Source organism: Alosa sapidissima, chromosome 15, assembly GCF_018492685.1.
Source record: "Alosa sapidissima isolate fAloSap1 chromosome 15, fAloSap1.pri, whole genome shotgun sequence".
Classification (NCBI taxonomy): domain Eukaryota; kingdom Metazoa; phylum Chordata; class Actinopteri; order Clupeiformes; family Clupeidae; genus Alosa; species Alosa sapidissima.
In genome coordinates, this window is record NC_055971.1 from 29,835,099 (window position 1) to 29,860,098 (window position 25,000).

Here is a 25,000-nt window from a genome sequence, read left to right on the forward strand (position 1 = left end):
TACTGAGCATACAAGTTGATGCATGGCCATTAGCCCTACCCAACAGCATGCTCTGTTTTTGTTAGGCCTACTACTGGCTATTTTGTGATTGTCATTAATATCCTACAACTGCCACTAGTTTTTTTGTTTTGCTTTTGCTAATACAGATGTAGCCCTATAGATTATTTATTATAAATCTTCTAAATGATTAGGCCTAGGCTATACAAGCAGGCCTAAGACTTATTTAACGATGACATGTAGCCATGTCGTGAAATAATTTTTTTATTTTTTTTATTTTAGTCTAGTTAGCCTAGTAGCCTATATGCTACTCGTTTCGGCTATTCTAAAATATATGGCATATGCCTCCTTTTAAATGCCCTGGAAAAGACTAGGCTAAATTTAAAAGACCACTTCTACTTGTAAAGTCACATTTCAGTAGGCATGTGTTGTGTAGGCCTATGCCTATATCGTGCTAAGGCCTACTTGTGTATTTTAGGCATACGCATATCGGTCATATTCTCAATTGTAACCTATCAATTGAAACCTATAAGCTTGTGACTTTTGCTTTGTTAATAGAGCTTCCCGAACCATTAAGTTACGGACAAAATCCCGTTGACTTAATGAGTCTGTCTCTGTTCAGTATCGATTTATCCTATGGCGTCCTCTGCTGGTCAAATTAGGCTACTTCTGTGGCTCTGCAAACATCAGGCACGGTCAAAGAAGCCGCGATCACACACAACACAGTCTTGTGTTGAAATGGTTGAACGCAGTGTACGTCAGATGCGTCGTGCGCTGCTATAGGTCGCACTGGCGAGCGTAATCACATGACCAAGCTACCCGGCGTTGTTGGCCACCGTAGAAGGAACTCAAAGACATTATAAATTGTTGTCACTAAGATCAAGCAGTTAAGTGCAACAGAAGTGGAAAGAGAGCTCCTCGAAACACGCAGACCGACATTTCGAACTGTCGGTTAATAAACAGCTGTGAGTTTCCTTGTAGGTATGTGATCATTTGTCTTTTGAGCGTGCTCCCCTATGCCGTTTTTTGCTATGGTTTTGATCTGTTTCTCTTGAATCCAAATCAACACTGCGTTTTCCCCCAGTCACAGTTGTTGTAATCAAACAGGCGTTGCATGTTACTCTACTTTATCTCATAGGCCATTCTAATTTGTTAAGGAGAGACTAATGCTCAATCTCATGTTATGGAGAACTAATGCTTGCATTGCAGGCTTCAGGCTACTTCAGCAGTTTTGACTCCAAACTCCGTCTCACCAAGTCGTTTGTTGTAAACAAGTCTACCCAGGTCTACACAGTTTAACAGGATCCCTTTTGAAATACCAGCCATATATGTCAGTAGGCCTGCATTTAATGCTTATTGGGGTCTACATGGAAAGACTGTAACCTACAAATATATGATCTCCAATTTGATCCAGTTGACTATGGTAGACGTGGCCTCTATCTGTAGCGTGCACTGGTAGGCTAAGGACTGAAGTGGATTTGATACTGCACCCTGGGATCTAAATGCGATAAGGGAACACCCGTGACTGCAGCCAGTCATGGCTTTTCGTTTTTTAGTTTTTTTCCTGTGATTTCCTGGGTTTGAAACATAGCTGTCAGACTTGCAGACTCTTCCATATCCTTTTATCCTTTTATGATTTAAGTGGCTTCTTCTTATGGAGATTGGCATTTTGTTGTTGGGGCAGGTAAAATCAAACCTCTATAACATGTTGTCTAAACCAAGCCTTTTACCTTTCCTGACAAGTTTGTAGGCTTACACTTTCTCCCTACCTCTTACACACACACACACACCCACTCTCTCTCTTTCTCTCTCTCTCTCAAACTAAAAATAGCCAAGTTGTCCTTGTCCATTTTTCCCCATTTGATAGCTGGCTTTGTGTTTACAGAAAGCCAGGTCACCCATAGACAGGCGTGTTTTTGTGCAAAGTGCAGCACATGAATTCAAGCTGCCACAATTGAATTTACCCGTCTAAATGGAGCGTTTGTCTTTCAAAAAACATCCCTGTTTTTTCCACTGCGGCTCCAATTCCAATGACACCAAGACCACAGAAGTTTGCAAGCCCAGAATAGCGCTTACAAAGGGTTCTGAATATTTACCACTTAGCTGTTTTGAAAATCTTACTATTTTCGTGTTATTATGATGTAACTGTGATGGAAAGGCTGGAGAGAGAGAGAGTGGGGGAGACAGACACGGCTAAGAGAAGATGCTAGCCTAGCTAGTGCTCATTCATATTCCACCCATCAGCATTCTCTCCGGAAGCCACATCACAGGATCGGATCAGCTGGGTGTCTCTGTGGTGCCAGTGTCTTAGCAGTGGCCCCCACACAGACCCACGAAAACACACAACAGGAGTATCACAGGGCCGGAGAAACAGACGTGATGCTTTTTATTATGTTCATTGCTGTTATGTTATGTGTTGACTATCAGGTCTCATTCTGAATATTGGCTTTGCTAACTCCTCAGTGTGATTACTTCTCAAATGTGAATGGAGTGTGTTTGAGAGGGAGGCGAAGAGAGAGAGGGAGGCAAGGGCAGACACAGTCAGATGTCAACAACCAGGATATTTGTGTGTGCATGCTGCAGCACCTGCCTGCCAGCACATTCCCCATTATGGAGCGGGCATGGCCCCCATGACTATAGAAATGCCAGGCCTGTGTAGGGGTGACAATAGACACACACACACACACACACACACACACACACACACACACACAAATTCATCAGGACTACATTTTGTTGGAGATTCATTTAAAATGCTGTCCAAACGGACAGAAACATTGCTGAAATGTAATTCTAATTCTTGGTGAATTTTCACGCGTAAAACGTTTCTCTTTTCTTCTGTTCTAGAGCTGCTAAACATCGATGTGAAGGGCTACTAATCATGACAACAAGGAAGAGCCCTGATGTTGCATATCAGAAGGTAAAGATCGCCAGATGGGCTACACACGCCCACACACAGAGCGTAAACATCGCTTTAGAAGACTGGTCTAATTTTTTCGATTGGGCGCACTGCTCTCGTCTGGTGTGGTCAGTTCCATTGATTATAGTGGAAGCTAATTCTTGCAGCACACGCTCCACAAACACAACGCTTCAGTCGCACGCCTGCTGTAGCCTGGCTGTTGGTATAGCAAACTACATTCAAACTTCCCAGTAGGCTAAGGCTTTGCTAGACTAACCAGCCTGCATGAATGTTGTTGCGTAAGGTTTCCCATCTGAAAGTTGTGAGTTGTCGTGTCACATGATTCCCATGAGATTGTGGTTTCTATGCACCCGACAACAACATTTGATCTCTGCATTTCTATTTTCATTTTTTGTTTTTGTCGTCCTTCACAAAGATGGCAGATGTAGAGCCGGCCAGGGGGGATAGCCTCGCCAAGTCACAGACGGTAAGGGCTCATTAGTAGTTACTGTAATTAATCATAATATGTTACAGCCATTGTCATAAAAGGGTGTGTAGAAAGTGTAAACTTTGTTTGGAGAAGTTCTTTTGTTATTTCGAGAAACAAGACTTTAAAGGGGAAGTTCATCAGCTATGGCCAGATAGTTCTCATATAGTTTGTCTGTAATGTGTCTCCGACCTCAGCTTTGTTAAATTTGCTAAATGAATAAATAAAAATGACACTGGCAACCTTAATCCCCCACAGTGACTGAAAGATAACCACAGGTTTCCCATGTGCATGACTTGACTCTCTCTCTTTTCCCCCTCCCTCTCGGTCTTCTACTCTCTATTCCTTTTCTCATTCTCTTTGTTCTCTCCTCTCTCTCTCTCCCTTCCTCTATCCCTCTATCCCTCTCTCCCTCCCTCCCTCCCTCCCTCTATCCCTCCCTCCCTTCCTCTATCCCTCTCTCCCTCTCTCTCTCCATCCCTCTCTCCCTCCCTCCCTCTATCCCTCTCTCCCTCCCTCCCTCTCTCCCTCCCTCCCTCTATCCCTCCCTCCCTCTCTCCATCCCTCTCTCCCTTCCTCTATCCCTCTCTCCCTTCCTCTATCCCTCCCTCCCTCCCTCTATCCCTCCCTCCCTTCCTCTATCCCTCCCTCCCTTCCTCCCTCTCTCTCTCCATCCCTCTCTCCCTCCCTCCCTCTATCCCTCTCTCCCTCCCTCCCTCTATCCCTTCCTCTATCCCTCTATCCCTCCCTCCCTCTCTCCCTCTGCCCTGGGTCCAGTATATCCGGTGTGTCCTGCTCGTCACCACCCTGGCCACCGTGCTGCTGGCGCTGTTCTTCCTCCAGGCCCTGCTTGTGCCCGCTCTGCCCTCTCCCTCCACAGACGCCTCCAGCCCCAGGCTGGTCCTGCCGCGCACCTGTTCTGATGCCTGCAGGTACTGTAAGAGATGCAGGGCTTATAGGGTGTTGTCACACTTGGTCCCTTTTAGCCTGCTAAAGGAACTCAGATCGACGATTTTTTTGGCCAAACTCAGACCCCTCTAAAGCGAACAGTGCGCTCGGCAGTCTCAGGCACGATGCGCTTTTAAAGTCTACGGTGCAGTTCACACGAAGCACCCTCAGGTTCACTTGTTAGCCTATTCTATCCTCCTTGACTTGCCATTGCCTAAAGAGAAGGCATGTCATCTATTATAAAAACTATTATCATTAGGCTCACTCACTTCCTGTCACCCTTTACTATCTTATCTGAATGAATGTGAAATGGGCAAAAATATATTTAAAAATAAAATAAAAGTTCTCAGGCACTCTGCTGGAATTCAGGTATGGGCTAGGGTTAGTTTAAGATTTGAAAATCGATTTGATGTGTGTGTGTGTATATATATATATATATATATATATATATTGATTTTCTCTTGACCAATATGTTTGTTCTGACTGAAAATGACACTGCCACATGCCAAAAGGTGGTAAGACAATGTGGTAGAAACATTAAAATTATCGTTTTTCATCTTTTTTAACATTTTTATGAAAAATGGCATGTCCAAAATTATTCATACCCTTTTTAAATAATCAATGGAAACATCTTTATTTACCATCAAAGCTCTCAAAATGGTTCTTATAATACCTACCAAGCCTCTCCATGTCTCCACAATGATTTTAGACCGCACCTTTTTAGCAGCAATCTGGGTTTTTAGGGCAGGAATGATTATTTGCCATCACTTTGGCCTTGTGCTAACTTTTTTGACTGATTTAGGTCTGAACTCTGGCTGGGCATTGTTCTCTGTTAACCATTTCTTGCCTTGTTCTTGCCTTATGTTTTGGATTATTGTATGGTTTAATGGTCCAATGATGCCAATTGGGGCAGGTCTCTTGGCACACTGCCTGATCTTTTTCTCCAGAATCTTAGTGTAGCTTCTCTTAGTGTAGCTGTTTACTTTAAGAAGGTCCTGGATAACATAGGTACACCTGGTGATTTTTTTCCAGAATTTTTTGAGACCTAAGTGCGTGGGCCCTGGTTGAATTGACGTGGAATGACCCAATATAATACTTTTTTGGGGAGAGAAGGAGAGACCACTCCTAGTCATTCAGTGGCTCTCATCGGTCATTGGGTGGTTTAACGAAGAGGTGTTAATGAGATTCAGCAAGAGGGATTACAAGGAAGATCACTTCCTTGTAATCCCTCTTGCTGTTCTTGAAGCATTGTACTGACTCATGACAATTGACACTCTTGTGGTCTCAGTTGCAAGTTTATTTTTCCAATAGTAAGTATGGCTAATGGAGAAAAAAAAACATAATAGCTGCTAATTTCAGACTAGATTATGCAATTATCTGGAGTGACTCCTGATCAACTCCAGATAAAGACTGCATTTGTTTCAGAACCCATAACTCTAAATTATGTTGACTTTGTTGTTGTTGAGAATGGGGAAACAATATCAGGATGCCACACAGTATGAGCAAAGATTGTTAAGGCGGAGCAAGATATTTAACCAGGAGCCACTTCCGGGAACCCGGATCGCACGAGGGGGGGGGGTCAAAATCCCCCTTTATGCAGAGCAGTGGCAGCGACTGCTCCATTGAAGTCTATGGGCATAGCTCAGAATTTCACCACATATGCTAAGATCTTGGTTCTATAAAGTTAAGAATGGGAATTTTGGGAGTACCTTTTTAGCATTTTTGAACATTCCAGTCTGGAGAAAATCGACCTTATATCAGGTGTGCGCCGGTTATTTATGCCGCTGCTGTTGGCCGGTTGCAACGTACGCTCATCAATACTGTACGTCATCGACACGCCTCTTTATGCAGACAGGATTCGATCCCCATTTCGCGTCCATAGACATGAACTACGATGAAGTATCTTGCTCCACCTTAACAATCTTTGGTATGAGCACAGATTTCATGATGTCATTGTTGTGATCTTTTGAGTATTTTCAGAAACCGAGACATATCTGAAATGTGGTGAGTGACAGAAAGCCATGCTCACCACCCATTCAACCACAGCAGGTGCACAGCAGTTCATGGCTCACTTCATTAGTTCTGCTTTCTCACAGATGAACTCTCAGGAGACATTCACACATTTGGCTTTTGACTGTCTGTGATGCAGTCACCCGTGTAGTGGTGGCTTTGAATTTGCATTTCTCAGAAGGAGTTGTTGAGGAACGAACCAGGGTAACCTTGAAGAGATATTGTTCAAAATGATGGTCTCTCCATCATTTAATAATGGGATTTGGACAAGAATCACACCCTGGACTGATTGTAGCCAAGCTGGGAATTATTTGTCCTATTTGTCCTGAATCCCACTATGAATCCAGTACACTATGACAATGTCTTTGTTAATGGTGTGATCATGTAGTGACTCTCTTGTTGGTCTCTGCTGTTGCTGTTGTAGGATCTCGTTGGTGGAGAGCATTCCAGAGGGGCTGGAGTTCAACTCGAGTGCCACACATCCGTCCATCTATAACACCTGGCGTGGCCTGATCCAAGGGGCTCGCAGCAGCCTGGACATCGCCTCCTTCTACTGGACCATGACCAACAATGACACCAAGACCCACGAGCCCACAGCCAAGCCGGTGAGAGTCTGAACTCTGAAGGAGTTGACCAGGTCAACCAAAATTTGGATACAAAGATATATTGCATTGGATTATTGCGTTGTCAAAGCTGGAAATTACTTTGACTATACTGGTCATATTTTAGTGTGAAGAAACTGACCATTTTCAGTTCTGCTATTTCAGTACACCTAGGTATTCTGTCATCTCAAAGGAGGATTTTTTTTTTGTATTATTAATAACGATTAAGAATGATCTTCCGGTAACTTAACTACAAGTATAGAGTTGTTATCCAGCTGGTTTGTGCTGTTGTGGCAGGGCGAGGACATCCTGCAGGAGTTGGGGAAGCTGTCTGGCACCCTCCCCGTCCGCATCGCGGTGAACACTCCCACAGAATCTCAGCCCCAGGAGAACATTAAGTTCCTCAAAAGCTCAGGTAAAAAATCTCAGCCCCAAGAGAACAATAAGTTCCTCAAAAGCTTAGGTAAAAAATCTCAGCCCCAAGAGAACATTAACTTCCTCAAAAGCTCAGGTAAAGGCAGCCATGAGATTCTCTATAATTGCTGGACCTTGTAATAATTTACATATATAAGTGGCTTTGGATATAAGTGTTGTGCCAAATGAATAATAAAAATAAAAACTCCGATTAGCATCAAGCCTTGGTAAAGTAAATGAGAGTTCGTGGTAAAGCCATAGGGTCTAGGGGCTCTTTCCACATTTGGTTCAGTTCAGTGTTTCTTTTGGGCACATCCTCTTTGTGTATGTCGTTGTCAATAACCACATCTATAATACACTGTACTTTCCCCTGCTGTGTAGTATTGGCTACTTGAGTGCTTTCTGCATTAGTACAATAACTGACCGTAAGAGGCCGAGTTTCACTTCTGGTTCAGTTCCTCTAACTCACTAAACACAGGATGTTCTGGAAAAACATATCGCTCATCACATATTTCTGTGAAGCACCATGTTGACGAGAACTACAAAAAAAACAACATTTTGACAGCCTCCATGCAGTGAGACAATGACCTCTTTTGGCAGGTGCCCAGGTGCGGACAGTGAACATGAAGGCCCTGACCACAGGTGTGTTGCACACCAAGTTCTGGGTGATTGACAAGAAGCACATCTACATTGGCAGTGCCAACATGGACTGGAGATCTCTTACACAGGTAAATTCAATACAATTCAATTCAAAAGGTTTTGTCATGGCAAATAGTTTAACATTTGTATTACCAAAGCAATTGTTACCTAAATATATCAGGACAATAGACTCATTAGAGGAGCAATTAGACTCACTCACAGAGCCATTACAAGCTTTGGTGTCAGCAATATGAACTGTGTGAATTAGCTCAGCCTATAGATGGAAAGAGAAGCTAAAGACCATAATTAACTGGAGTAAAAACATATGCCATTCCCTGACCTGGAATCTGGAATCTTGTTGGTGGTATACCAGTTGGCTCCACCTCAGCCCTGGCCATGTTTAGAGTCCTATTACTTTATTATTCTTTAGTGCAGTCTGATGGCAGTGAAGCAGTGAAGCATCCATTGTTAAAAAAACAGTGTAGACATAGGGACTGGGAACTGACATGGCTATACCACAATGCTAGATATAATCCCTCTAGTTTTGGTTTGTGTCATCTATCTGTCTTTTGGGGAAGCATGTTGGCATCTGTATAAAGGTCTCATTTAGTCCCACACTCATTTTCAGTTATTGTTTATTTATATACTGTATGAATTTAGATTTGTTTTATTTTATTTGTTTGTTTTTGTCCATGATTTCATCATTCGTGTGTGTGTGTGTGTGTGTGTTAACTAGGTGAAGGAGCTTGGTGCAGTGGTGTACGACTGTGGCTGTCTGGCCGAGGACCTGGGGAAGATCTTTGAGGCGTACTGGTACTTGGGTCAGAAAGAGAGCATCCCATCTCCGTGGCCCAGTGAGTACTCGACGTCCTACAACAAGAACAAGCCCATGGAGCTGAAGCTCAACGGCACAGACTCACTCGCCTACTTCTCGGTACGTAAACATAAGACAACCATATGTTAGTGTTTTTTTTTTTTTTTTTTTTTTTTTTTTTTAAAGTATCTTTTTTGGACTTTTTATGCCTGTTAATGATAGGACAGTGGAGAGTGACAGGAAGTGAGTGGGAGAGAGAGCAGGGGTGGGATCCGGAAAGGACCACAGGGCGGGAATCGAACCCGGGTCGCCGGCGTACGGTGCAGGTGCCCCAGCCAGTTGCGCCACAGCTGGGGCCATGTTAGTGGTTTCCTGACAGTAAATTATATTGTGCTCTAATAGATTATATGAGCAGTTGGCTACTAATTATTGCTCTCTAAAGCAAAGTTGAACAAAAACATGTGTTCATTCAAAGGGCTAAAAGCATGTGATGGTGCAATGAAGCAGAAAGTTTTGAATGAAGGGCTATAAGTAAAACAAAAAAATAAAACAATAGATCAGTCAAGAGTTATGTCACAAAAAAGTTATTTGCCATGATTTCCTTACTGGCCCAGGCATGTAGGCTAAGGACTAGGCTACACCAGGCACGTAACTGAAGCGTTCCGTTCGCGTTGCGTCTGCTGCATCTGCCACTATAATCAATGGAAGTAGCTACACCAGATGTGATAGCGGCGCATACGTTGGAAAAAAATAGACCAGTTATCTCTAAAATGTATTTTACGCGTTGCGAACGGAGCGATTCAGTTACGCGTCTGGTGTAGCTTCCCTGTAAGCCCCTGCTGTCTATATACATAAAGTCTAATTGATTGATTGATTATGCTGCAGAGCTCTCCACCTTCTCTCTGTGCCGAGGGCAGGACCCAGGACCTGGACTCCATCATCAGTGTTATTGATGACGCACAGCAGTTTGTCTACATCGCCGTCATGAACTACCTGCCCACCATGGAGTTCTCCCACCCCAAACGGTCAGAGGGCCACTTCCGAACCTTAAAAGCTTCTGACTGTGGCGTAGCATTGAGTGCTCTATCTCTCCATTAAACATGCTGATCTATTGCGTCATATTCAGAATAGCAAAACAACTTGAGCAGAAAGACCAAGGACCACTTAACCAATAAAACAAAAATCACAGACCTAGCTAAAAAAACAAAAAAAACAACAGTAGACCTACTTCAACAGTATATTACACAATAGGCCTACTCACTGAACCACCTTGCTTATTGTCTTTGCACCTTGCTTATTGTGTCAGAGGATCCATATGATTTAAACTGGTGTAGCTTACATAGGCAGTGTTGGATTTACATACAAGTTGGTTCAATATTGCAAACAACTGCTCTTTATTATATTTTATCACCCGGAGAGAAGAAATACTCTTTTCTGATTGGCTGGCGGGGTGGCTTTTAATTCTGAATAACGGGACACCTATGAAGTAGATCTGGTAAAAAAAGTTTAATCGCCGTTCCATATCAATGCTTATGAATGGTAACTATAACAACGATAGTAGGACGACGGTTAAGCCTGGAGGCAGGCTTCGCAACAATGGAATCAACTGTAAACAAGCTAACTGTCCATGCTATCGCTGTTATAGGGCCAACAAAAGTTGTACAACAAGCTGAACTAGTGAGCTTCTTTTTAAACAAAACCGCGTGTTTCCTTTGCTTTACAGTGGCAACCGGGTGATAAGCGGGATAACGGCCTTCGAGGTGTGTCCAGTTATACGGAATTAATGGACGAGGGCGAGGGGCAAAAAACTCCCCGACGTGCAGCCTCCGTCTGAGTCCATTAATTCCGTATAACAGGACACACCTCGAAGGCCGTTATCCCTTACTTACCACGTCTGCTTGCGGACCACTTGGGATAGTTTGCGGACCACCAGTGGTCACCACACTTTGAGAAACACTGAGTTAGAGCATTCCAAATAGCGCTGTGCTATGTCCAGTCCAGTTAGAACGTTCCAAATAGCCCTGTGCCATGTCCAGTTCCAAATAGTGAAAAATCAAACTGATTTTTTCTGATAACGCTCACTCATATTGCATGCAGTGAGGACTTTTAATTGGTTTTCCTCAGATTTGCTCTACTTGAGTGTTTGTACTGTAAATTCTTATAAGTAATTCAGCAGATGGCATCTTTGCCTTCCGTGTTGGAAAACAATCTCAGGCAGGATTTTTTTTAATGCATTTGATTTAGAGTTATATAAGAGTATAAGTATACCCAACACTATGGAAAGTTGTCTGCTAACCTGACTGCTGTTGATTTATATAACATGTCATACATTTCCTCAAGGAGCCTGTTGAAGCTATCATTTGACCTTTGAACCCCCTTTGAATATAGCTATTGGGCGAGCATTGACACGGCACTGCGTCGCGTGGCGTATGAGCGGCGGGTGAAAGTGCGTCTGCTCATCAGCTGCTGGGGCAGCACGTCCCCCCTCATGTTCCCCTTCCTGCGCTCCCTCGCCTCTGTGCACGACGCCAAGACCAACCTGGACATCCAGGTGGTGAGTAGCGCACACCCAGTGCTTGGACAGAGAGCCATCCCCTCATTCTTTCTTTCATTTCTCTCTTTGTTGCTTGCTTTTTGTCTGTCTGTAATTAGTCATGTGATGTGTTGTGTGGACATTGATGTGGTAAGTAACCGGTACTCACACCAAGCTCTCAGACGGATAGCCATGTTTTCTTTCCTTCGTTCTTTCTTTCTTTCTTTCTTTCTTTCTTTCTTTTTTGCTCTCCCTCTTGCTTTTTCTTTCCTGCTTTCTGTCTGTCCGTCTTATCTTTACTGACTTTCTTGCTTTCTGTCATTCCTTCATCTTAAGATCCATCATGACAGTCAAATTGTTTTCAGCGTCTTTAATTGGTTTGCACTTTGGTCAGATTTGCCTGTATTTTAAAAAAATAGATATGCTATAAAAGAACTAATTTGCTAACTTTCTCACAGAAAATCTTCACAGTCCCTGCCACACCAGAGCAGAAACGCATCCCCTATGCCAGAGTCAACCACAACAAGTACATGGTCACCGATAAAGTGGCTTACATTGGTGTGTATTACCGTACTTCAGTTTGGATTATCGTAGTCCAGTTCAGATTACAGTAGATTTATAGTGGTAGTGTAATGTGTTAAATAATTTTGAGGTATGGCCTGAATAGATGTAATTTATTCAAATTCAAGCTTCTCAGATCAGTGAAAAGATGACATCCTAGCAACACTAGCACCAATGCCATTACTGTCAGACGTGTCTTGTAGTAATGTTGAATGTTTGAAGTAATGTTTGAAATGTCCCTTTGTTTTGCGCAGGAACCTCTAACTGGTCTGGGGACTACTTTGTGAACACGGCCGGCTCCGCCCTGGTGGTGAATCAGACCCAGTCTCAGTCTGCGGACCCCACGGTTCAGCAGCAGCTCCAGGCTGTGTTCGAGAGGGACTGGGAGTCCCCGTACAGTGCCCAGCTAAGCCGCAACGCCATGGACGGCCAAAATGACCTGTGCCATAATGTCTGACACTACACACACACACCTACACACACACACACACACACACACACACCTCAGGCTTCTGAAGCCACACATGCGGCAGCTCTGTTCCAAGCCTGATTGGCTCCCAAAGGGAGTTATTTTTAAAACTAAAACTTTTAATTCACAGTCAACCACTAACAAATAGCACCAATATTGTCTTAACCGCGAATTCAATCAGGTAGTATTGCTGCTGTGTTTTTGATTGCGCTTGGATGCAACATTGCCATTTTGGTACCTAAATGATCCCAGTGTTGTTAATTGTAGGTAAACTTGTGCGATGAGTATGTTGAGTTGTTTGGGTTCGGAGGAGAACAGTGAGTACTATGCTGGGTAATCCTCATAAGAAGGTATTCAGTGGACTTTGGATTGGTGATTGTGACACAAATGTTTACACCAAGCGGAAGCCCTGTATCTGGATACATTTTCTTTTATTATTTTGGGCATGATTTTTGAGTAAACAGAGAATAAACTGCTTTTTAGTAGTTTTTTTTTTTAATTATGCACTTTGTTTTTCTTAAGAGGGGTACATGTTTTTTACTCAGACACCAGCCTTATCTAACCTAATTATCTCGCCAGTATCTCTACAAAAAATGTTTTGGTTCATCAACTGAAATACATTGTATATTGCGGTGTTAGCTGCTTTACAAAACCTTCAGTATTTTTTTTTAATATGGACTCAACACTTGCAATACCTCTGAAATATACTTTCTCTTTTGTGTCTTGAGAAGGATATTTGGTGAATGGTGAATAGTTGATTTAATCTCAGGAAGCTGTTGTAAACAGGGTGGTTTGTTTATTGATTTGTTTATCAGGTTCACGTTCTTTAACTTACACATTGGAGACCAGGGGGGTATTCCAAGTATGTGGTTTAAAGGCAAACCTGGGTAAGCTAACTCCGAGTAAGTGGTAAACCTCCTATGGCATTGTTTTGTATGGACAATGAAACCATACAGCATATCTATTAGGAGGTTTACCCCTTACTGAGTTAACTTACCCAGGTTTGCCTCCAAACCACGTACTTGGAATACCCCCCAGTTAAAACATGATCACAGCGGCCACAAACTCACTATGGCTATTAAAAACGAAATTCTTCATTCTTGGTTCATTCTTGTTATTTTAATACTGAATCTGAACATTTTTTTTTCAAACTTGCCATTTTCCCTCCCATGCCCACTGTCTCTCATGTGACCAAGAGGGAACACTGCTGTTACAAACCTGTTGGACTTTTTGGACAGTTTTGTATTTAAAAATAAATGGATTTGTGAAAAGTATTATTATTATTATTATTATATAGAACAGTCTTCCTCAAATAATTGGTAAATAATCTCATATATTCCTATATCTCATATTTATTTCATAAATATATCATTCAATGGCATCAACTTTCTTCAATCTCTGACATAATTGCAAATTGCCAAGTGCTTCTTGCAGGTTGGAGACAGACAGAGCATGTGAAAGGGTCTTAACCTTGTGCAAAGCTGAAGCAACAGAAAGAAAAAGTCTAGGAGGCTCAAAAGGAGTGATTGGGACCAAGGATGGACCCAACAATTATGTCTGGTGCTTTTCCTTGCTTGTGCATGTGTTGCATCCTCCAAGCCCTCAGTAATGCATGAAGTTGTGTGCGCAACCTCCACTGCGGGCCGAAGGGCCATAGCCGTGGAAGGTGGACATCTGGGCATCGGGCATCCAGCTGTTGGGGTCAGGCCACTGGGGTGGATGAGCCTCTGGCTCATATGGAAAGTACTGGAGAAGAGATGAGACAAGAGAAGGTTCTGGAAGTTTCAAGTGGTAAAGCACTAGAACAGGGCAGTCATCATGGGTTTAATTCTCAGGGAATATAAGATCACACACACAGAATTTAAACATTCAATGTACTATGTCATTTTAAACATGACAAATTGTTAAACAAATGTAATATAAAAGGTTCTGACTATACTTAAACACATTTTCCTTTGCTGTATTTCAGCATTATAAGTGTGGACAGGTTTGTTATTGTTTGTGAATAAAATTGTAATTCAGTCTGTGTAACTCATTTCAAGGCTGACCACTATTAATAATTTTTAATGAATGGCTTTGAAATTAGATTTGATTTGACCCAACTAGCCTCATATATGCTTAAATGTTCAAAGCTGAAGTGATAAAAAATGGCTCTCTTACGTTTGTTCTTACACACTCTTGCGTGCTACCTTACCTGCAGGACATATTCTCCACCAGCCTGCACAGCTTGGTCACTGTATTCAGGATAGTTCACACTGTGGTCATCCACCATGTCCTGGGACATTGGGACATCACCATCTTGGCTTTCGATCACACTCTGGGTAAGAACCTGGGTCAGAAAGTCTTGGGTGACCATATCTTCCAGTAGAAAATCCTGGGTTTCTGCCAGGAAGACCTGTGGCGGATTCACATCTTGCTCACACATGGAGTCGTCTTGAGGGTAGAGCACCAGCGACTGGTCCAGGGTTCCATCTTGGGCAGGCTCATGCTGTGGTCCACAAGTCCCTGGAGCAATGCCTTCAGTCTGAGGGAGCTTAGCCATTTGCTGCTTCCCACAGAAGCTACTGAAATACGACATTATTGACTCGCCCAGAGATCTCTCCCGGCGAGTGCCAGGGACAGTGGAGTAACCAGTGGCACCCATTTCTTCATCTGTGCCCTTGTTGGGTGCTGGACAGTTGTCTGGGTCAGAAGCTTGCCGGTTTGGAGTTTGATGGGCTCGATCAGACTCCTCAGACGAGATTGTGTCAGAGGTACCCATGTCCTGCTCATCCACGATGCACAGATCGTCCAGCTGCTTTGTAGTCTTACGGACTCGGCTGTAGACCAGATTGTGTTGGCTGTGTACTGCTGAGGTTGCACCACAATTGTCTATGCGATACTTCCCAGCAAAGGCTGCCTGGCAGCTGCCACTGTGGTACTGATGCTCCTGTTTTGCAGCAGCAGAGCGTTGAGGCTGGTAAGCACCCCTTGGGTGAGGAGGTTGGGCCTGTGTCTCTGTCTGGAGACGGTGTGGTCTTGTGCCATCTCCCCCAGAAGTTCTGGCTGGTGTCACTGCCTCTTGCAGACAGCGACGAGACATCTCGTAATAGTGCTTGTACTCCTGAGCAGCACGCAAGTGGTGAATGGTGATGAAGTGATGGCGCAGGGCTGAGCTGGGATTGATCCTCTGGTGCGAATCCAACGTCAGCGTTCGCTTTAGGAGCTCTACCATGCAGTGTCGGTCCATAATTTCTGCAGCTATCTCCTCATTATGGAATCCCTCATCTGTTTGAGGAACCTCTACAGACTCAAGTTCATCTAGAGAGCTGAAGATATACTTCCGTCGCCCAGAAGAACCTGCTGTCTCTGTGGACTGGGGGACTCCACCTTTGCCAACAGAACTAGGATGCTTTAGCTGCCATTTAGGTGCCCCACGACTGTTCTTTATGAGTTCGAAATATAGGTGAGCCTTGCTAGCTGAATTGAGGAGATGGGTGTGTGGAATTCCCTGGGTTTCACAAATGTAGCGCACCTGGTCATATTCTGACTCTCCAGGGTACAGAGGCCAGCCAAGAAAAAGCTCTGCTATTATGCAGCCGAGGGACCACATATCCACCTTTTCACAGAATGGAAGTCCAAGAAGTATTTCTGGAGATCGATAGAATCTGGTTGGGGACAAGAATCAAATTTACACAATCTTGTTATAAAACTCTTGAGTGCCAAGAAAGGTGCCTTTAAATAACATGTATTTTATTATTATTATTATTATTATTATTATATCTTTACACCTAAAATGATAATCACATATGCACATCTGACCTTGACTGGATGTATGGCTCTCTTACAAAACGGACTTCGTTGAAAAGACTTGCTGAGCCAAAGTCGATCACCTTGACTCGGAAGGGATGGCGAGACTGATCCACGATCATGACATTCTCAGGTTTTAGATCAGCGTGAATTATTGCTAACTCCTTGAGCTTAGCAAGGGCTTTAAGCACTTGATAAGTAATCGTCCGAATATTGCGTATGGCTAATGGTCTAAATCCATTATCTTTTTGAAGTTGATACAAATTCTTCTCCAACAGCTCAAATACCAGGTAATGACAACTCTGGCCAGGAAAAGCCTCGTAGAATTTTACAATATGACTCTTGTCCAAATTTGCAGAGCAAAGGACGGATATAAGTTTCAATTCATTCTTAATTACGCGACTTTTGTGGACATCCGTTTTCATAATTTTTACAGCAACTAATTCTCCATCACTTCCTCGCCAACATTTTGTGACTTTACCAAAAGTTCCTCTTCCAACAGTGTCCAGGACGTGGTAAACCTCAGTTTCAGAATAAATATCTGACATTTTTGTAGGACACTCGTACATGTAGCCTAAGCAAGATTCAATTCAATAAAAAACAGCACAAAACTGTTCCATATTAGAAGAATGCAAGATGTAACAATTCACGACGTTCCATCATTGATACATGCATTCTATTTGCTACAATGTAGGCCTATTTAGACGCATATTACACTCCATAAGCAATACACTAGAGCAATCCAGGATGAACAACTTTATTAGACTTTGCATACAGGATTGATTATAGAGGCACTCTGGGAGTTTTTTTTTTTTTTTAAATAAAAACGGTGAACAGAACTGTGTTCATGGTTAATTTTAGGCCTACGCTATAATCGGCTAGTGTCTCCATTTTCTGTCAATATTTGATATAGCCTACACAAACCTATTTTTAAAATGTTTTAGATTGCATGGTAGCCTATATTAGGCCTGCTGTCTTAATGTATCTATCTATAACGTTGGCTTTACATAAAACTATTGCCAAGGTCAATGTTATTTTCAGCACCACATCCAAAAAAGGAGATTTCACTGTCCATGTGCGCGCCAATTGTCTTTTGTATTTCCTAGGGTTACTCTCCAGCTGGCTAGAGGAGGGGCATGAATCGAGTCACGCAGAACGACAGGCTTCCAGAAGAAGCGAAAGATGGCGGTAAGTAGCGGTCTATGGAACACCGTGTTACTTTTGTTTTGAAATACAGTTAAATATTTGCAGAATATATGATGCACTTAATGGTTGCAGCATAGATCACATTCGTCGTTCCAGATGCGATTTGTGTGTGGTATGAACTTCTCAATGAAGTTTCGTTTTAGTGTTATCCACATAATTTGCCCTTTTAGTGTATTTAAAACAACATAATGTTCGGTTATTTTCAGCATCTCCTGTTGCAAAGTTTACTCAAGGTAAACTCTGACAATTCAGACTTTCTATTCAGAGAACGTGAGTAGCCTAAGTTTGAATTTCAAATCAGAACTCCTTATGAGAAAGAATCAGATCTGTTCATTTCGCTCTTTGCTTTAGTCAGTATTTTATCAGCATTGTCCTTGACACATGCATTGTCCCTATTAGAAAGTGCCAGGTTTATATCTTATAGCCTATCAGTTTTGTTTCGTGATAATGATCGACATATAGCCTAACTTTTATTACCCAGCCTACTGGTTTAGACGGGGGTTTGTTGTCAAATGTTTTGTTTTCAGCAACATGTAGGTCTAATGTTATTTTGCGTTTGCAAGAAGTTGTTTTAAACAGGACGAGAAAGCTAGCCTAACGCTTCTTAATACAGATTGCATCTTAGTAAGAAGATTATGGCATTCATAGGCTAGTCTACACATATCTCTACACAAGTTTTCTATGCTATTAAAAAGTCCTTAAACATTGAAAAGGACCTTTACACGTTGAAAACCAATCAATGTGTGACACTCTCAAACATCGTATTTAATCGTGTATGCCTAAATAAAATAAAATGTCATACACTGTCGTAACTTCTTTGGTTCATGTTGTTTCATGGTAGCAAATTAGGTCATAATAATCCTTTGTTAATATAGCGAATACTCACCACCAGGGGGAGACATTACTGCCTGGTTCAGGAGAGCAAACTCACTGCTGCTTGTTTTCTTTTTCTTTTCTTCTTATAAGACACCACTATGCTTTTAATACTTTTGCATTACGTTGTGTTACATCTATTGTAATGGTTATAACCCACCATACAGCTTGTTTAATGATTAAAGGCTAATACAACTTTATTACCCCCCAAACAACTTAATATTTTAAATCTTAATGACCTACAATTATCAGTCGTACTCCCATCAAAACTACAGGCATTTATCATAAGCTTAGTAGGATTAAGATCTCAACATTCACTTTGGCTTCTTCCTTCTTTTTTCCTCTGTAGGGGCAAAGGTCATGCAGCCCCACCCAGTCCCGAGTTTGTTTTATCTGGAAAGACGGGAGGAGACGCCCTGTCGGGATGGGTGATCATGATTGCGGACGTGATGGTGGTCAGTGGATGTTCATAGCAAACAACATTCCTGAGCAGGACAGCCCTGTTGGAACCTGGATGTTAAAGTTAAATTGAAAGTTGGCTGACTGGTATTTAGCAGACACTTGTATCCAAGGCGCCACAGACTCGCAGCGGTGGATTCGAGAATCGAACTCAGGTCGACTGATTGTTAGTTGGTGATGTCACCGCTGCTCCACCACGCCCGAGATTATGGCAGAGTGGTGTTACGGGCCACACCGTACCCTCCTTCTGACCTTTGACCCCTAATGGTATGGGCGCCATGCCAGCCAAGCCAAGCCAAGATGTGAGTTTACCAGTGAAACGGTATTCTCAGCAGAGCCAATAGAATAGAATAGAATTGTACTTCACTACAGAAAAACATCATTAAAGGTGCCATGTGTAAGAATTGAGGTTAAAATATCCAAAAAAATTAGCTACACGCATCAAAAGAATGAGAAGAAATAAGGGCGATGATGTAATTAAAAGAATGACAAGGTATAGTGCTGCAGAGATATCAACCTGAATTAGCATGCTAAATTACTAGCCACAGCCCGACAGGTGTATACTCTTTGGTTCAAGTACGCCCACAAGCCGTGCGAGTTATTTGTGTATTGCAGTTTGGCTGGCGGTTATGTTGCCCGCATACCGCCTCCCATGGCAGAAACTGGTATTATGACACCTGTCGGGCTGTGGCTAGTAATTTAGCGTGCTAATACCTCAATTCTTACACATGGCACCTTTAAACCTTAATATTCAATAGTGTTAACATACATGCAACAAGTAACAATAGCAAGAAATCAACAAATCTGCCAACTGTATTTATTCTGAAGTCAGTAGCTATTTTGATAGGATTTTATCATCTACATCTATCATCTACATAAGCACACTGTTAATAAACAGTTTATTATTAGTTCTGATCATTATCCTGATAATGTATGTAATTTCATTAGCCAAATTTAAAGAAAGATTCTTAATTGAGAATGTGGAAAATATTGGGGGGGGGGGGGGGACGCAAAGTTTTTCTTGCCTTTTATGAAAACGCAAAGTTTTTCTTGCCTTGTCATACTTTTTTCCCTGTATGGCCATTGATAGTGTTATGGAGTTTAGCGCATGTTGTGATGGATGAAGTGTGTTGTGGGGATAATGCTGGCGTTGTTTTGTTGTTGGTAACCATGTGCTCTGTTCCGTAGCATCAGCATCATAGCGACTGCCTGTTCCAATCCAGCCCCACCTCAGTCTGAGGTGGAGGAAGAGATGGAGTGAGATGGAGGAAATTATGACTGCTGTGTTTACCCTAAATAAACAGTCAACAATGAGTGGAACTTCCCGTTATCTCTCCAGCTGTGAGGTGTGTGTGTGTGTGTGTGCGTGTGTGCGTGTGTGTGTGTTTAACTTTTTGTGTATATTTGCCCTACAAAGTCCCAAAAATTCTACATAGGACTCCTGAAGGTTTTACATGGTCAAGAAACAATTAACGGTCATATAGGGATTAATCAGATTAACTAATTTAGGACTTTGTGTGTGTGTGTGTGTGTGTGTGTGAAGGGTATCAATTCAATCTGCACTTTAATTACCAGCCTGCCCTGGCAGTGGGCAGGTATGGTGACGAGGGTGCGGACAGTATTCCGGTGGATGTCCCCTCTGTCCCTCCCAGACCTGGTCCTCTCCACCTGGTCTGGGGGTTTCAGGGTCTCCACTACAACACACACACACACACACACACACACACACACACACACACACACACACACACACACACACAAGGGGTCTCATGTTGAGGGCAGTGACAATGATGCAGAGTGGTCACTTAGGCTGAGCAGAAGTGCTCCTGAAGATTATGTGGATTTCATCATTAGTTTTTGGATATCATCAACACTCTCATAGTCAGCTTTGGATATCATCAACACCCTCATAGTCAGCTTTGGATATCATCAACACCCTCATAGTCAGCTTTGGATATCATCAACACTCTCATAGTATCACCAACACTCTCATAGTCAGCTTTGGATATCAACAACACTCTCATAGTCAGCTTTGAATATTAATTGGATTGCTAGCTATGGACAGCAGCAGATCTTAGTGAGATCCACAAGACCACTCAGCCCATGTCACTGCCCTTAAAATAGACCCCATAGTGTATGTTAGTGTGTGTGTATGTGTGTGTTTGTGTGTGTGTTTGTGTATCTGTATCTGTCTTTCTGCATGTCCGCACTGCACCTCACCCATAGGAGACTAAGAGAGTGGGTGGGATTGGGGTGGGAATCTCCTCCAAATGACTCGTAATGTGGTAACAAGATCCCTATCCAGATTGATATCAGCTGTTTTTCTGTGTATGTTCATGTCCAGGTTTTTTCTTTCCTTGGGTTTTGTTTAATTCTTATTTGTGCCTTTCATTGGTTAAATCCCAGTATTCTTTTCTTTTCAGATGTATACAAACTGCTTGATTTACATGTTGACATTTCATTCGATAAAGATTTAACCAACTGTTTTCTATTCTGTTTTAATACTTTGTTCATTGAAGGAACGACTGATAAAAGAGAGGGACGGCTGATGTCAGAGTGACATCAGAGTGTTCTACACATCCTCTCCAAGACTTGTCACACTGAGCAAGACCTCTGCAGATGTTACACACACACACACACACACACACACACACACACACACACACACTGATTTACTATACATGTTCAGGATACCAACACCAGAGCTACAAGTGAAAAACTGCAAAACACAATAGATCCTTTTTTTTAAATGACCAAATTGGACAGAATGGAATTCAGTTAGAGATATTAAAATGAATTATTAAATGGACTTAAATGAAGTTAAATTAATTGATCTGACATCATCCAGGATTGTCTGAAGAAGGTACAAGATTGTATGTCTTTACAACAGCATGTTGTTGTGAGGATGCATTGCTTGACATGGTGCTCTTTCTCAATGAGTCCTTTTCCTGATTTACTGCAATCTCTCCGCTGGTGGTTTGAAAATAAATAGTCCCACTCACAAGGACATTTTTGGCTTTAGTGTCTTCCTCTGGTGTGACAGACTTACACATTCAATTACACTGTTTCCCCTGACATTTCTGTGCCTAATGTTGTTAGTGTTCTGGCTCCAATTGGTTACAAAACAGTCTCATGGTGTTGTAGCAACAGCTAATTTCATTAGTAATGTTTCCTTAAATAACCCATCGATATTGGATTGAGCTCACAACAGATGGGAGAAGGTGAACAGTCTGACAACATTTTTAACTCGGTGCCTAACAGGACTTATTAGGAAAGAAAATGTTCTTTTTTGGTGAAAATGATCATAATGACCTTCCATTGTGAGGAAACTTTTTCTACATTTGCATGTGGGTAGATCAAGCTTTTAATGTAGGCCTATTGTTTTAGTTTTTTTTTCTGTCTGAATATATAGATCCAAATAATGTAAAAGTGTTCTGATAATTGTTAAAGTTAAACACAGAAGTCACTTGTAATGCCTTTCGACTTCCTCAGCTGTGGCACCAAGGGGAATTCAGACGAGATTGCTCTCAACCTCAGAGTTCAGTTAGTCAGTTGAACACCCAACACCAACTCCCTCTGTGTGTATGTGTGTGTCTAGGAACAAACAGTAGAGTTATAATTATGGGCTGTATTATGGTTATGGATTTAGCAGACGCCTTTGTCCAAAGCGACACATAAATACAAAACAACATAATAATATTTAAAATTGAACAGGGAACAGATTAAAATGTAGGTCAAATATAGTAAGGAGAATAGTTGTAGTACACAATAATATCAATTCAAGCAATAGCCTAATAAAAAGCAATGTAAAAAAGGGGAAAGGCAATAATAAAACAATAATGTCAATTCAATCAATAATATAAAAACAATGACATGCTAAGACTACATTAAGGAGAATATCAATAATAAACAATAATGTCAAATTAATTAACAGCCCAATTAAAATAAAACAACATTATATAAACCATAACACATAAGCGCTTAAATAACTAAGTATATGTTGAATAGGAATGTCTTTAGACCCCTCTTAAACGACCCAAAACTACCACAGGAACGGAGAGCACTGGGCAGTTCATTCCACCAACATGGAACCACTGAAGAAAAGAGTCTGGAATTAGGCCCAGTTTTCATGACTGGTCGACACAACATACGCTCACCAGAAGACCGCAGTGGGCGGTTGGGGATGTAAGGCTTGATTATTGAATTAAAATAACTAGGAGCAGATCTAGTTAGTGTCCTATAGGCCAAAGTGAGAGATTTAAATTTAATTCTGGCTACTATAGGGAGCCAATGGAGAGTAACTAGGAGAGGAGTTACATGTGTCCTCTTCGGCTGATTGAAGACCAGGCGTGCTCCAGCATTTTGAATCAGCTGTAATGATCTTGTTACACAAGCGGGTAAGCCAGCTAATAGTGAATTACAATAGTCCAGCTTAGAGATGACCATGGTCTGAACAAGAAGTTGTGTGGAATCTTGTGTCAGATAAGGTCTGATCTTCCTAATGTTGTAAAGCATAAACCGACATGATTTTGCAATAGAAGCTATATGCTCAGAGAAGTTAAGTCGGTCATCAATTACAACGCCCAAGTTTCGTGCCGATCTAGTTAGGGTCAGTGAAGTTGAGTCAAGCTGGATGTTAATCTGTTGGAGAATAGCTGTTTTAGCTGGAAACACCAAAAACTCTGTTTTTGAGAGATTAAGCTGAAGGTGCCAATCTTTCATCCAGGCTGAAATATCCTTAAGGCATGCAGAAATCCGGTGGGAAACACTAGAGTCATCAGGTGGGAAAGACAGGTAAAGTTGAGTGTCGTCTGCATAACAGTGATAGCCAAATCCATGGGAGCGAATGGTATCACCTAAGGAAGTGGTGTAAATAGAGAAAAGCAAGGGTCCTAATACTGATCCCTGAGGCACACCTGTGGTGAGGTCATGAGACTTAGATACCTGTCCCTGCCAAGACACGTTGAAAGAACGCCCTTTAAGGTAAGATTCAAACCAGTCAAGAGCTTTTCCAGAAATTCCCAGTTCAGATAGTATAGATAGGAGAATGTCATGGTTAACAGTATCAAAGGCTGCAGATAAATCTAGTAGAATTAATACTGATGACTGAGCAGAGGACTTAGCTACTCTCAATGCTTCAGTCACAGACAGAAGAGCAGTTTCGGTAGTATTAATCACGACACAAGTTGGAACTGGTTTCAGTTAGTGATACCTGTCTTCATTGACTGTGTATTAATCTATGTCTGTACTGCGGAAATGACTCTTGAATTTCCCCTAGGGATCAATAAAGTATCTATCTATCTATCTATGACACTATCGGCCAGAACTAAATTCTTTTTTGTGTAGGTTTCTCACTCACTTGGCTAAATAAATGCCAATCTGATTTGGAGAGGGACTATGCCTTGTTTGCATCCCCCGCCCCCTCCTTCATGATCCTAGTGTGGCAGGGCCTCTGTTAGAGCCTGTTCATGAAGCCCCAAACACATGTGTTTGTGTGGTGGCCATGTGACATTTGTTGCTCACATAGAAAACTTGCTAGATGCGCTCTCAAAAACGGCCAGAGAACATCTCAAATCTCAGTCATGTTAAGATGTATGATCTCTGATCTCAGTCATGTTAAGATGTATGATCTCCGATAGACCAGTGTCTCCCTTTGAAATATGATTTAACCTCCATCTCCTCATTTAGTAGCCTGTGTATAATATATATTTTTAAACGTTTGAACTTTTCATTTCATCACTTGACAATACATCATGATCCTATGGGCTGATGAGGCATCAAGAGAGTGGAGATATCAAATCATATCCCCAGCTGCAGCTGAAGCTTCGGAGCCGCGTTGTGTGTGTTTGTGACTGGGTGGCCGTGAGCAAATGTGTTGTTCTTTTCATGACATTGTGGGCGAGTCTGTGCTCGGTTGGCCACGCGGTCTAGTGGTCAGTGCGCCGCTAAGCCCTGATAACAAGGCTGTGGTGCTCCGGAGCTAAAGCTGCCCCGCCACTGGACAAAAGGCAGGGGCTTTAGAGTGAAGGCCCCAAACTGCTGACGCGGAAGTTGAGCTAATACAGCATTCTGCCCTGTCTCCCTCCTGTCGCCCTCTCCCCTGCCCTCTCTCTATCACTTTCTCCCTCTCTCTCTTTCAGTCTGTTTCTCTCTCTCTCTCCATCCATCCCTATCTTGATCAGTTCCCTCCTCTCTCTCTCGCTCTCTTTTTCTCTTTCTCTCTCTCTTTCTGCCTTTTTCTCTCCACCCGAGACCCTCTCTCTCTCCCCCACATGCTAGCTGGTAGCTGGACCGCTACCA

The 25,000-nt window shown here is 42.3% G+C and overlaps 2 protein-coding genes and 1 long non-coding RNA gene across 7 annotated transcripts; 2 read left to right on the forward strand and 1 right to left on the reverse strand.

Annotated features, from left to right (window-relative positions):
- The first annotated feature begins 820 nt into the window (after window positions 1–820).
- On the forward strand, window positions 821–13,647 carry pld3 (phospholipase D family, member 3). Of its 3 annotated transcripts, none has more exons than XM_042063704.1 (12): window positions 821–978; window positions 2,845–2,917; window positions 3,333–3,383; window positions 4,161–4,315; window positions 6,766–6,946; window positions 7,241–7,358; window positions 7,958–8,085; window positions 8,733–8,930; window positions 9,696–9,835; window positions 11,199–11,364; window positions 11,802–11,901; window positions 12,159–13,647. In XM_042063704.1, the coding sequence occupies exons 2-12, from the start codon at window positions 2,879–2,881 to the stop codon at window positions 12,359–12,361; spliced, it is 1,479 nt and encodes a 492-aa protein (XP_041919638.1). In that variant the 5' UTR covers window positions 821–978; window positions 2,845–2,878; the 3' UTR covers window positions 12,362–13,647. The 3 variants fall into 3 exon arrangements, with proteins under 3 accessions (XP_041919638.1, XP_041919639.1, XP_041919640.1); XM_042063705.1 differs by having other exon boundaries at window positions 828–974; XM_042063706.1 differs by having other exon boundaries at window positions 834–962.
- A 57-nt stretch (window positions 13,648–13,704) lies between these two features.
- On the reverse strand, window positions 13,705–16,808 carry LOC121683860 (homeodomain-interacting protein kinase 4-like). The gene is made up of 3 exons (XM_042063703.1): window positions 16,175–16,808; window positions 14,568–16,020; window positions 13,705–14,119 (listed from the first exon to the last, which is right to left on the reverse strand). The coding sequence occupies exons 1-3, from the start codon at window positions 16,729–16,731 to the stop codon at window positions 13,976–13,978; spliced, it is 2,154 nt and encodes a 717-aa protein (XP_041919637.1). The 5' UTR covers window positions 16,732–16,808; the 3' UTR covers window positions 13,705–13,975.
- A 69-nt stretch (window positions 16,809–16,877) lies between these two features.
- On the forward strand, window positions 16,878–21,707 carry LOC121683862. 3 transcript variants are annotated; one of them, XR_006022932.1, is made up of 4 exons: window positions 16,878–17,350; window positions 18,591–19,002; window positions 19,889–20,046; window positions 21,220–21,707. It is a non-coding gene; the product is annotated as an uncharacterized LOC121683862 (long non-coding RNA). The 3 variants fall into 3 exon arrangements; XR_006022930.1 differs by having other exon boundaries at window positions 19,889–21,707; XR_006022931.1 differs by lacking the exon at window positions 16,878–17,350 and adding an exon at window positions 17,411–17,638 and having other exon boundaries at window positions 19,889–21,707.
- Window positions 21,708–25,000: the final 3,293 nt, after the last annotated feature.